General features: G+C 45.2%; 1 protein-coding gene across 1 annotated transcript; it reads left to right on the forward strand.

Moving 5' to 3' along the window:
* The first annotated feature begins 786 nt into the window (after positions 1-786).
* MED9 (mediator complex subunit 9) lies at positions 787-13,287 on the forward strand. Its single transcript, XM_063112689.1, has 2 exons — positions 787-1,072; positions 12,180-13,287. Exons 1-2 carry the CDS (start codon positions 846-848, stop codon positions 12,394-12,396), a joined length of 444 nt encoding a protein of 147 aa, XP_062968759.1. The 5' UTR covers positions 787-845; the 3' UTR covers positions 12,397-13,287.

Here is a 13,287-nt window from a genome sequence, read left to right on the forward strand (position 1 = left end):
GTAGTTTAGGCTCTGCCATGACCCTGAACTAAATTAAATTTTAGAAGTGAGGCAACTGGAACCTAGTGGCTTAAGGATCTGGCCCCAAAGTGTGGAGAGTACCTGACCTTATCGCTGTTTTAGGATATGATATTTATTCCTAGCACAACTCCCCTCTGCCTTGTATTGAAAGTTAGGACAGTCTCCCAAACACATACACACGGTTAGCCCAGCACCTGCCATCCAGCAGGTGCATAATAAATGTTTGTCGAGTTGAATAACTAGTTGCTCCCTCTGCAGCCATGTCTTTGCCTCTGCAGCACGTGGTCTGGCACTAAGGGCTCGGTCCGGGCTTGCTGCCTGTCCTTCTGGTGGCTGCACGGTGTCGGAGCTGCGGGTCCTTCGTCCCGGAGCGCCCAGGCACACGCACACAGGTGCTCGCTAACTGTTGTCTGCTCTTCCCGTAGTTCCAGTTGCTTCTTCGAGACCGCGGCGGGCTGGTCCATGCTGCGCCTATTTATCTCAAGGATTCGAGTGTTAGTTGCTTTCGGAGCCTCTTCGTCATGTGAATAGAAAAACAGTTATTTCTGAAGCAAAACTCCTATTTAATAATTGAGCAATCTTGACTCACAACCTCATGCAGGCCACCCCAGGCCCGACCGCGGCGCGTTGCCCAGCAACAGTATTCCCCGCCTCCGCGCCTTTGCCCCGCCCCATGCCGAGTGCGCGCGCTCAGCACCCTTCTTCCCGGCCCCGCCCCCCGCGCGCGGCGCGGCGCGCGGCGATGACGTAAGAGTCCGCGACGTTTTCATTGGGCTCATCCCCGTATTTCTGCTGGTTGATTTGCTGACTGGACTCCCGGCGTCATGGCTTCCTCCGGGGTGGCTGCTGGTCGACAGACCGAGGATGCGTTACCGCCGCCGTCCGAGCCGCCGCTGCCGGAGACCAAGCCGCTGCCGCCTCCTCAGCCGCCACCGCCGGTCGCTGCGCCTCAGCCGCAGCAGTCCCCGGCGCCGCGGCCTCAGTCACCCGCCCGCGTGAAGGAGGAGGAAAACTACTCCTTTTTACCTTTGGTTCACAATATCATCAAATGGTAAGGGCCCAGGAGAGGACCCGCCACCACACTCCCTGTCGCTTCTCGTCTCACCCATTTCAGAGCTGCAAGAGGCCTAGGCGCTCTGGGTCACGCCCCCATTTCACAGATGGTGAATTGAGGCCCATAGTGGGAAGAGTGCCTTTCCCACGACCACACAGTCGTTCCATGAGTTCAGCAAACACTCTGAGGCCCGAGAGTTGCGATATGCTCAAGGATGAAGCCAGTTTAGAGACCAAATGCTCAGGCTCTGTGGTCCAGCTGCTCAAGTTTACATCCCAGCGATCTTGAGCAAGTTAAGCTCCTCGGGGCCTCACTTTTCTCACCTATAATACAGGGTTTTACTCACTTTGGTTCCTTTTTCCAACAGACGCAACAGATATGCACATCTTCCCTGTGGTGCACACTGCGTAGTGCTATGGGGTGTTCACAGTAAAAAGGGGCTAACTTTTCACCCCAACAGGGCTCACCAGTCAAAGGGGAAAAAAGACTAGAACGGGAATAACCCATAATTCAAAAGGATTGAGAGAAGAGGAGTGATGATGGAAAACGTTAGAGGAAGCAGAGACACAGAAGTTGCCCCAAATGTTTAGATCCTGGTGTACTAACTTTGTTCTAACACAGTGTCAAGGGAGTTGATGGTTATCCTACTGGCCAGCATTTAGTTTAGCCTGGGTTTTCAAACTGACCCTGTAAAAGAAAAAACAAACAAAAAAAACCCTGAAGTCTACTTGCCATGTTTGCCTAAATTATTTTTATTGTTACTTCAGTATATATCCACATGATACTAAGTGTAAACCCCTAGGCTTGTAACTCTTATTCAACCATTAAAATCCAAGACAAAGTAAATTAAGACAAAATTACCATTCTAGTAACATTCAAGTACACATTAATGTGCTCTGATGTTTTGCCAAAATGGAATTGCTACTCACAACATGAAAGCCTTAATGGCTCAGCTTCTTTTGGGTGACCTGATGCTCTTCCACCACTTATCTCTTCAAACGACTGCAAAGCCTTTGTTCTCATATTAGACCATGACTTTATTTGGCTCCACTGGACATGAAAGTACTGTTTATAGGGTAAGGCAGACTCTGTTCTGTTTTAGTTATCCTGTGATAATGAAGTGGCACTTCTCAGCACCAGTGAGACTGCAAACAGAAATGCAAATGCAGACCCTGCAGTCCCAGGGCAGGGGTGGATTATAAAGGGGTTTTCCAGATTAACCCAAATGTAAGAAAAATATGGAAAAATGAAAACACAAAATGTACACATTCACAAAGACAGCTCTTGGACCCCTGAGTATATTCTTGAGTTCTGGTAAAACAGTTGGGTTTGGCTAGTCTTAAAGTTGGGGCAATAGAGTATGCTAGAGAGAACAAACTTTGAAGTCAGACAGTCTTGGGTTCAAATTTGTGTGCTGATGCTTGCTTCCCTTGTAATCTTGGTAAACACTTAAACTTTGCGGGTTGTAATTTTCTTATCTCTAGTATTCAATAATGGACCTCAAAAGATGGGTTCAAATTATAGCTCTATAATGTACTGGATGGGTGACCTTGGCAGGTAATTTAGCTTCTCTGAGCCTCTTTTTCTGTTGTGAAATGGAAATAATAATACTTAAGTCATAGGCTTCTTGTGAGTTGTACTCAAGAGTGTGCCTGTTGAAAGATGGTAGGTTAGTCACATGTGTTTTTCTCTGTTTCCTCTAAAAGGGCAGTGAAGGGTTTTTGTTTTTTTTTTAAACCAAAAAGAACAAGACAGGAGAGGATTGCCATAGAGTGGATGGCTGAGGCCTAACTCACCTACCAGCTGCAAAGTAGCTGCCTTTGACCATGGCCTCCCCGCAAATCTCAGGAACTGTCAGGGCCAGGAATCTCAGAATAGGGGCGAAGGTGGGACTAAGAACAGGAGGATTATTTAGAAGTCTGCTTAAGAAGCAGGTCCCCATAGTCCTTTCTCCCTGCTCCAAGCAGCCAGGTGACCACCCTTCTTCCATCTTGGCAGACGATTAAAGGGTTACTCTTTCCCAAGACTTATTCTTAGGGAGGAAAAAGTCAGAGTATCTGGCTGGAAGACACCAGGTACGTTGTGGCGGTAGGTGGGGGGGTGGGGGGTGGGGCAAAAGTTTCTCTTAAACTTTTTAAGAGAAAGTTTACAAACTGAGTAGTGAGACCCCACCCTAGCCTTCTTCCCCCACTTGTCTTCTAGAGTGGCAGACAAAGAGAATGGAGTTATCTTCTCTGGGATGTTTGTCAGCCCAAGAGAAAAGACATTGGAAAAGGAAAAAGACATTGGAAAGAAAAGACCTTCTTCCCCAAGCAAGAGCCTAATCAATTCATTCTGAGAAGGCAAAAAAGCGTCACTCATACTCAGAGCTTCCACTAAGACTAAATTAGTTTATCTCTGCTGCTTACAACAAGTTACCTGGAACTGGGTAATTTTTAAGAAAACAAAATTTATTGCTTACAGTCCAGGGGCTAGGAAGTCCAAAGCCAAGGGGATATATCTGCTGAGGGTCTTGGTGGTGGCAGCAGTGACCTGGGGGTCTCACATGGCAGAACATGGCAGAGCAGAGAGAGACTAACCTCTCATGTGCTCTTCTTTTAAAGCCCTCAGAACTACACCCATGATGACCATTTTTAATCTATTCACAGTGGCATGATCCTGCAACCTAATCACCTCTGCAAGGCCCCTCCTTTCAATTGCCATAATAGGATTTCCCACCTTTAACAGTAACAGTGGAGATTTAAGCTTCAGTGAGGTTGGGGGAGCATTCAATCTACAGAAAGGACTTTTAGTGTTTTACTGTTAAATATATGACTGACAGCTGAGACCACTAAGCATGTGAAGAAAACAAAACACCTAGTAAGAAAGAAAGGACACAATAGAAGAGCGGAAAAAGACACTTGGAGGAAACAGTATGCGCAGTGATACTGTAACCATGAAAATGACTAGGATCCACTCTGAAAACCCTTAGTGTAGGTGTGTGTATTAGTTTGTTTTCTATCATTTATAACAGGTTACCTGGAACTGGGTAATTTATAAAGAAATGAGATTTGTTTCTTGCAGTTTTAGAGCTGGGAAGCCTAAGGGCATGGCTCAGCACCTGGTGAGGGCCTTCTTAGTGGGGACTCTGCAGAGTCTCAGGGTGGTGTAGGGCATAACATGGTGGGGGGAGGTGGAGGCAAGAGCACATGTTAAGGTGCTCATTTGCTCTCCTTAGAAAACCACCGGTGCCACTCCCGTGACAACTCTCTCATCCAGTAACCCATTAATCCATGAATGGGTTAATCCATTCATGAGGGCAGAGCCCTCATGGTCCAATCATCTCCCAAAGGCCGCACCTCTCAACACTGCCACATTGGGGATCAAGGTTCCACATGAGCTTTGGAGGGAACATTCAGACTATATCGGTTTGTGTTTGAGTTTATGGGCTAATAAGGGAAGGGGACATAGCGTGGTAAGGATAGAGGAGAATGAGAGAGGAGACCTCATAAAGCCTGAAGAAGTCAGAAGTCTTGTTAAGGGCCATTCAAACAATGAGTCTTAAGTTAGGAAAGGGAGGAGGGAAGAGGGGCAGTGTAGGAAGAGTATGAATGGGTAAGGGCACAACGCCAAGGAATAGCATCAACTCGTGCGGGTCAGCTCCCAGTTTGGCGGTGCTGAGCGTAATCCAAGGAAGGAGGGAGAGAGGAAGGGAGAGCTGGAACGGAAGGAAGAGCTAGGATACAGAGGGCAGCATGTCGCCCTTAGGGTGTGGGACTTTGTCTTCTGAGGGATGGGGAGCTAGCAGAACTTAATAGGCTGCAGAGCCATTTAGTGCACCATCCTGACAGGCCTGGCAAGAGGGCACGGGGGCCGGGAACAGGCTCAGTCTCCCAGGGTGGTTTTCCCAGGCTCTTGAACTCTTCCACTTCCCAGGTGGTCCTTTGAACATTTGCTTACTCCTGCCCGGAGGATGAATAAGGAAGTAAAACCTGAAGTAGTGAATTTAGTCTTTATCATTCTCATAAAGAAGTGAGTGTTACATTATTCGATTTTTTAAAAAATTATTTAATGAAAGTAACAATTGCAAATTCAAAAGGTGTAAAATGAAAAATTGTTCCTTTCCCCAAGTCCCCTCACCAATGGTAACTGCTGTTAGTACTTTCTTAAATTTCCTTCCAGGAATTATATATGCATGTCTTTTCAAAAATTTATGCAAATCGAGATCATGCTGTACTTTGCTTTTTTCACTGATTAGTCTATTTTGGATACTTTTCTATGCTACACATAAAGATCTACCTCATTAAGGCAGCTGCAGAGAGTTCTATCTTGTGAATTCACCATAATTTAGTAACTGTTCTTCTGTTTATGGACTTTTAGGTGTTTTTCTAATTTTTGCTATTACCAGCAGTGCTGGGATAAGCATCTTTGTACGTGAGTTAAGTTTATGATGAGATAAATCCTCAGCAGTGGAATTGCTGGAGCAGAGGGTACATACATTTTTTATTTTGATACCTATTGCTAAATTTAGAGTGCTACATCTTTTTAGCTAACTTCTTCTCCAAAATTCAGTCCTGTAGACTGGACTGTTTCACTTAACCTAAAAAATATATTAACCTAAAATGGCCCATAAATCTGCCACCCAGAAGGCATTTTTAAAAAATTAAAGTTGTAGATGGATTCCAAGAGTACCCATAGATATAAAATGGAAAGTGAGCCTCCCCCTCCCCTCCTCCTAGTTCTCTCCCTTGTCCCACAACTGCATAATATTCCATCTTATGAATATGCCATCATTTATTTAAACAGTTCGCTGCTCAAGGGCATCCTATTGTTTCTGGCGTTTTGCTTTTGCAGTCAGTGCTGCGGTGAGCTTCTTTGTCAGAAATGGGATATGTGAATTTAGAATTTTGATCACTATTAGCAAATTCAGAAAGAATGCACCAATTGATGCTTCCACCAACAGTCTATTTGTGTCTTTTTCCTAAACCCCTGCCATCACCATTAAGCTTTTAACTTTGGCAAATCTGGTAGGTCAGGACAAAAACAATATGCAATTTTATATGTCATTTGTATTTTTTCCTTATAAATTGTCCATTTTTCTGTTAGGTCATTTTTCATTTTATGAGCTCTTTGTACAGTAAGGAAATAATGTCTCTGTCAAATGTATTTTAGGTACTTCCCCCAAGTTGTTGCTTTTCTTTTGTCTTTGTTCATGGTTGTGGTTTTTTTTGTTGTTGTTGTTTTTCCATTCAGAAGCACATAATACCATGTAGTCAGATTTGCTAAGCTTCTGAGTTTTGATCCTGCTTAGAAAGGCCTTCCCACTGTAAAATTATAGATATTGATGCCTTTTTCCTGCAGTTCCATGTTTTATTAGCAATTCATTGATGCTTCTGGAATTTACTTTGGTGGAAAGAGCAAGGAAGTCTCAGCTTTTCCCCCAGTTAGCCACATCTTCTCACTGCCATTTATTGAATATTCATTATTTTCTCTGCTTGAGTTGCCACTTTTATCACATACTGAATTCCCATATGTTTTCCATTCTACTTCGGATATTCTGTTCTTCTCCAGTACCAAACTGTTTCAGTTCTTAAATCTTCATGGTACACTTAATTATCTTTTAAGGCTAGTCTTCCCGCTTTCCTCTTTCTTGTCAGTATTTCCCTATAGCGTCTTTACCTTCTCCATCCAGTTTTTTAATAGCCCGTCTGAGGTTATGATGCTCTGGTTAGTGGAACATTTCTTTGATCTGCTCCTTTACCTCCAAGCCTGTTTATACCACTCACTGGCCAGGTCTTCTAACCTCGCTTTTGGATCTTCTAATCACTTCTTAATTCGTCTCTTTTCCTTTATCCCCTCCTCTCTCTAATTTATCCTGTGCATGTTATTAGGATAATAACTGCTCAGAATTCTCTAGGGCTCCCTGTTCTTCCCAGACTGATCCCAGACGTTTAGCACTCCATTCAGGGATTTCTGCAGACCGTTTTCAGATCGCCAGAGTGGGTCCTTCTGCTGCAAGTGCCTTTGGGTGGGTGGAGTCCTCCAAGCTGGCAGGCCCTTCAGAACCTCCTTCAGGAGTGCCCATGGAAATGCCACATGGTCTTTAAGGGCTTGCTCAGAAGCCACCTCCTCTTCATGGAGAGCCAGCTCTGTGAGCCAGAACCTCCCTCTGCACCCCCAGAGCCCTGCCTGGTTCCTACAGTGCTCCAGCTGGGAAAGCCCTGCTTGGAGCTGGAGCCCATAGCACTTTCATCCCTCCTAGTGTCTTTCCCATAGTTGAATGAACAATTAAAACTACATATTTATGTTATTTTTAAAGAGCAAGGAATAGGAAAAGAAAAATCTCATTTTTATGCCTATAAAAAATTCTATAAACCCCAACTCTTTGAGACCTTTCTTGATATATATAGAAGCTACATTATAAAAGTACATACATAAAAAAGGAGGAATAAAATGAGTTCTGTTAGACCAGGGCAAGTTATAATTTTTTTTCCCCCTCAAACTTAGCAGATCTAATCTGAGTCTAGAGCTGAATATCCCAGTCTAGGAATTCTGAGTTGCAGTTGTTATTGCCTTGCCTGATGGTTTTGGCCCATACAGTAAGAGTATTCTGTCAATATGGGTACTTTAAAAACTTTTAAATACTAAATGTCTTAATTCTTTAAAATGTCTTATGTTGCTAGGTGGGTAGAGGGGAGCCCTCCTGGACACTGCAGAGGGTGTTCAGGGGCCGAGCACCCTGAGCTGTTCTGTGCCCTCCCAGCTGGGCTAGGCTGCTTGAGCAAGTTCGCTTGTTGAGGCAGGTCAGTGAGACCTTGGAGCCCCAGCAAGCCCTCTTTCATGGGAACAGGGTGTTACTGCCCTGCTTCTTCCCACACAAGTGTCTGTCTGCATCAGGCCAGCCCTGCACACCAGCTGAGGCCTGTTCCTGGGTGTGCGGGAAGCGGCCCCCACCTCAGTGGAGGAGTCTGTGCAGTGCCCACACTGGCTGCACATGGCTGGTCTGTACTCGGTTATTGCAGTCCTCTGATGTTCACTTTCTTCCCCCTCAACAACGTCCCAGGGAAAAAGATGAGTGCCCAGAGATGGAGTGGTTGTAGGCTGCTTGAAAGAGTTGTTTCCAGTCCTGTTTAAAAGCCTCTTCGCACCTCTGCCACTTTATTTCCATCTGTTCAGTATAACTTATTGAGCACCTGCTGGGCTCCACCAGAACGCAAGCCCCTGAAAGCAGGCCTTCCTAGCTCAGCAGTTACTTAGCACATTGTGGGAGACACCCGGGGAGCATTTATGCAGGGTGCTGGCAGGAGTATCAAGTTGAGCCTGAGAAGGCTGGAGGTGCTCGTGGGTGGCACTGGTTGGCCTCCTCCACAGTTTGGTCTTGCCTGGCAGGTGTTTTCTGGGGTGGGAAGCCATCTGGAATGTTTAAGCAGCACTACGACCTGCTCAGATTTGGGTTTCTAAAGGTAGGTGGGCAGAAGGGTTTAGGGAAAGGAGAGACCTGGGTCCACAGGAAGGCAGTGGCAGTAGCAGTGGCAGGAGGTGTTAGTAGGTGGTCTGGAGGAGGTGGGGTTGGCAGGACTGGTGGCTGGAAGGGCATGGGACACACAGGAGCAGGTCTGGGAAGACAACCTTCTAGCTTGCCCAGTTGGGTGGGTGGGGCTGCCCTCCAGCTGAGCCTCGGCAGGCTGAGGAGGCAGACGGCAAGTCCACTCTGGATGTTTGTGGTTTCCCAGATTCCAGGGAGAACATACTTGGCAACTGTAGGAAGGAGGGAACTGAAATTCAGAAAGGAGTGCTGGCTGGGGAGGCGTTCTCAGGTGGGAGTGGATGAACATGTTCTGGGGCATTTTGTAGAACAATGTTTTTTTCCAGCTTCTTTTAGCAGCAGAACCTCTCCCACAGGTCCCTTAGGTGCTGGCAGAACTGGAGCAGAGAAATATAGATGGATACGTAATAGCCTCTGTTGTCCAGGGTGGGAGGGATAAGCATTGTTGTCCACGGTCATGGGTGATGTACGTCAGTACAGTTTTTTCAGATGGCATTTTGGTAATATCTGTCAAAAATTTAAATATACATAACTCAGACTTCCCACTTCTAACACAGACTTCCCACTTCTAACATATTATCTTGCCAAAATACTTGTACAAGTACATAAAGATATGCCATTCTGATAAATTGTAAACATTCCAAATGCCCATCAACAGCCATATCATTTAGTTGTGTAATTGTATATGCGTTAACATGGAAAGACATCCAAGGTACATTGTTAAGTGAAAAAAGCAAGAATCAGAACCACGTATGGTTGCATTCCTATCAAAGCAAATAAAAGTATGTGTGTATTTGTATGATATTGTGCATTTCAAAGCAATCTAAAACTGTGCACCACATGTTAACACAGGTTATCTCTCTGGGACATAGGATTAAAGGGACTTTCCTATTCTGAGCCTTGGGTGTCTGTCATTTTGAGTTTTTTTCCCTGAAGCACCTATTACTGTCATTAACAATTTTAGGAAGATGAAAGCCACGGGAGTGAACACGGCAGGAAGAGAGATGGTCGGCAGAGGAGAGGACTGAGAAGGACTGGTTCCAGGATGGGTCAGCTGGGACAGAGTGGGGGCATGAGGCTGAGGGGGATGGAAGTTTTGAGGAGGAAGAAATGGGAAACCGAGGCCAGCTTCAGTGGATCCAGTGAGTTCCTTTTGCTTCAAAGTTACCAGTGGACACTCTGTGCTTAGTTGTTGCCAGTTTGCATCCACACTAAAGCACTACACTTTAAAAAAGAAAAAGAACAAAGTTGGAGCATGGTTCTTAGAGTTACCCACCTAAACCCAGAGTCGTTTGCCCGTGATCTGGTGATACATATATGAATGTTTGCATCGTCAGCTGGAAGGATGCTCTGAGTATCACAAATAGCAAAATAGTATTTTTGTCTCCTCTTTAAAAAAACAGAGTGCTCTAACTTGTCCTTGTTTGTAGGATTTTCATCCTCCTGACCTAGTCGCCTTTTTTTTTTTCTTTCTAAAGGTGGATGATGACTAATGTTGAACACAAAGGCAGGCCCATTTAGAGCTTTCTGCTTGTATTCACTCAATATTTGGGTCTGTCCCCTTTCTTTGGCTTGAATATTTCATAGTCATCCTTGCTTAGCAGGTGCCTGCTTGGTTCCAGCCAGTTTCTGAGTAGCGTGTTTTCCTCGCCCCAGGAGTTGTGAGCTGTTTGTCTTCACCAAGTAGGGCAGTTAGGAGCTTGCAGAGGGGCCTACTTGTGGGCTGCGTGGCCCCCTTTCAGCTCAACTTCCCTCCAGGCGGCTGCTCATATGGCTTCTTATTCATTATCCGAAGACCAGCTTCTTTCCTGAAACTTCACCAGGTAAAGAATGAAAAACTCTTGAGATTTGGGGGTTTTCAGAAATGAGCATCCTAAACACAGTCCACTTTTTACTTTCAGAATTAAATTTTCGTTTGGGCCAGGTTATATTTGTTTCCTGGGACGGATCATCATAGCTTTCTTCCAAATTTTTATTTTATGTAATTAATCTGTTTTTACCATGTCCTTTCAGACTCTTGTGATATGAATCAGTTCTCTTAAAACTATATTTTAATTTCAAAACTTCCTTGGGACCTAAATGTGTAACAGTGTGTTAACACATATGCCGTCCAAGTACAATGATTTCAGTCCAGATGGTTTCTGTCCAGATTTTGGATCTGAGCTGAGACTTAAAAGAATTAAAATAAAAGATGCTCTTTGTTTGCTTCCTTCCGAACAAATTGCATTTCTCATGAATACCAGTACTGCTCCCTAGAAACTGGGATAAGGTATACCTTAACTCTATCTCTAAATTCAGAGCATCCGATGACAACAAGAATTGTTTGGCTGGCCTTCCATTCCCTAGAGTGAATGATTGGTTCTCCACATCCTGCCTCTTGAGTTTAGAGCTGTTGATAAATATGAGCAGGCCCTGGTGGCCATCTACTTTGCAAGGTGTGAAACATAACTGATGGATCGCCAGGAAAGATGGATATTCTGTCTGCATAAGCAGAGAAACGATGAATAATAAATATGAATTGGCACCATCTGGGTTGAAATTTCCCACCGGGGATGAATGTTATTTAAAAAAATGTGATCATTGACAGTTCTTCCCTCTTACACCTCAGTGGCTTACTTCTACAACAGCTTAACGAATTGGCTTGGTTTTAGTCTCAACTGCTTGTTTTCAAAAGCTCATCTACTTACTAACTTCTAAAAAATGTATAGGAGCAACTGGCAGGACATTTCTTTGATCTTAGGTGAGGATTTTTGTCTTTTGTTTTTAATTTAGTAGTGACAGGGGAGTGTGGATCTCTGCACAGCTAATAATAGCTTTGAGATAAAGGGAATGATCTGCCTTTAACATGAGCTTGACCCGAAGGCAAGGAGTTTACCAGACATGGTAGGAGAAACCTGTCCCTGCTGAAAAACTTACTATAGCTTATAACTAATGTAAAATTTATTAACAGCTCTGTGGAAATTAGTCCTTATGTTAACAGGTTCAAGCAGGCATCAAAACCTCAGCTAAAATTAGCTCTTGCTAGTGGTAGAGTCTCCTGATTGGCCTGGAAAAGGCTCAGATTAGACAAAATGTTCTATTTCAGCAAGTCTTGTTTGGCATTTGTCACCTGATATTGGTAATAGTTTGCTTATTCAACACACATTTATGAACTTATTTGCCAAGCATTCATTTTTTCGACAAATATTTGTTGAGTGTCTGCAGTGTCCTGTGCACTAGGCCACGGATGAGGAGATGGCTGTGACCAGGCAGACACCGTCCCTGCCCTCATGGTGCTGACAGTTGACTGAGGTGCAAAGAGCAGAAGCATCAAGTGGCTTCTAGGGGAAGGGGGGACACTTTTTCTTTCTTTCTTTTTTTTTTGAGCCTGGCCAAGGGAGCACTTTTACTGCCTGGCTTACGGCTCAGTAAGAAAGAACCAGTCCCTGCCTTCTGGGGGCCCACAGCCTAGTCAGGGGACAGATACATAAGGCATAGTGTTCTAAAACATTGTAGGAATGGCAGCTCTTTGTGTGCAGAGCAGGGAAGCAGGCATGGATCTGAGCTGTGAATACTAACAATTGCCCTCTGCCCCTGCAGCATGGACAAGGACAGCCCGGATGTCCACCAGGACCTGAACGCCCTCAAAACCAAGTTCCAGGAGATGCGGAAGCTCATCAGCACCATGCCTGGCATCCACCTGAGCCCTGAGCAGCAGCAGCAACAGCTGCATAGCCTTCGGGAGCAAGTCAGGACCAAGAATGAACTTCTGCAGAAATACAAGAGTCTCTGCATGTTTGAAATCCCCAAGGAGTAGAATGAGACTGACTTCCAGGAATGCCGCACTAGGAAGGAGGAAAGCAAGTGGCCTGTTTCCCCGCCATACTCTTGAAGCTCAGTCCCTTCAGACCCCAGCTCTGAACTGTGTAGCCAAGTGGGGCTGTTGTACTGCTCCAAGAACTGAGCTTGGCACTGACTATGTGGGGAGCCAGCATGCAAGCTTGGCTTTGCTGGGGCTTCCTTGTATATATACATATGTCTAGATGCAAAATAACTTGAATGCCTGCTGGTGGAAGTAAGAATATTCCTGGAGGCTGGGGGGGTGTGGGGGTGTGGAGGACTCCCCTGCCTCTGAGGAGGGGGCCATCTGCTGTGTGTTGGGCCCCACTGGCAGATCTGAAGACACAGCAGGGAAGGAGGGGGCTCCTTTCTTCTTTCCCTCCTGCTCCTCTCCCCTCACCCCTTAGGATCAGTGTGTATCAGGTACATATTGTTCTTCTTGACAGCAATTTCATGACATGTTTGCATATGGCATGGATTTAATGTGCTTAAAAAAGAGGCTGTGAAAGAATGAACATTGTTTTGAAAGGCCAGAGGGAGGCTTTTTCCTCCAAAACAGTTTTGGTTCCATTTATGGTTGAGCCAGTGAACAGAACAGTATCTGTGGGCGTGTCAGCCCAGAGCCCTGCCAGGCAGCCCTTGTCTCCAAGTTCTCTGCTTCCTACGTGTTCTCCTTACATTTAGCTCTTGCTCCCTTTGTCTTCTGTCACCTTCAGTTAGTGCCCCAGAATGGCCAAGCCACTTCACACCCTCATTGCTTCCCCAGATTAGAGAGGTGCTGTACTTTCTATGCAGGCTCAAACAGATTTTCAGGCGAGCAGACCTTTTGGCACTTCAGATTCACATTGCTCTGGTTTAAAAAATTATT

Source organism: Cynocephalus volans, chromosome 10 (assembly GCF_027409185.1).
Source record: "Cynocephalus volans isolate mCynVol1 chromosome 10, mCynVol1.pri, whole genome shotgun sequence".
Classification (NCBI taxonomy): Eukaryota; Metazoa; Chordata; class Mammalia; order Dermoptera; family Cynocephalidae; genus Cynocephalus; species Cynocephalus volans.

Excerpts from the sequence above, each read along its gene's own strand:
- MED9 (XM_063112689.1), top strand. The coding sequence starts at position 846 with ATGGCTTCCTCCGGGGTGGCTGCTGGTCGACAGACCGAGGATGCGTTA. Across the intron at positions 1,073-12,179 it reads GTTCACAATATCATCAAATG|CATGGACAAGGACAGCCCGG; the intron begins GTAAGGGCCCAG and ends CTGCCCCTGCAG.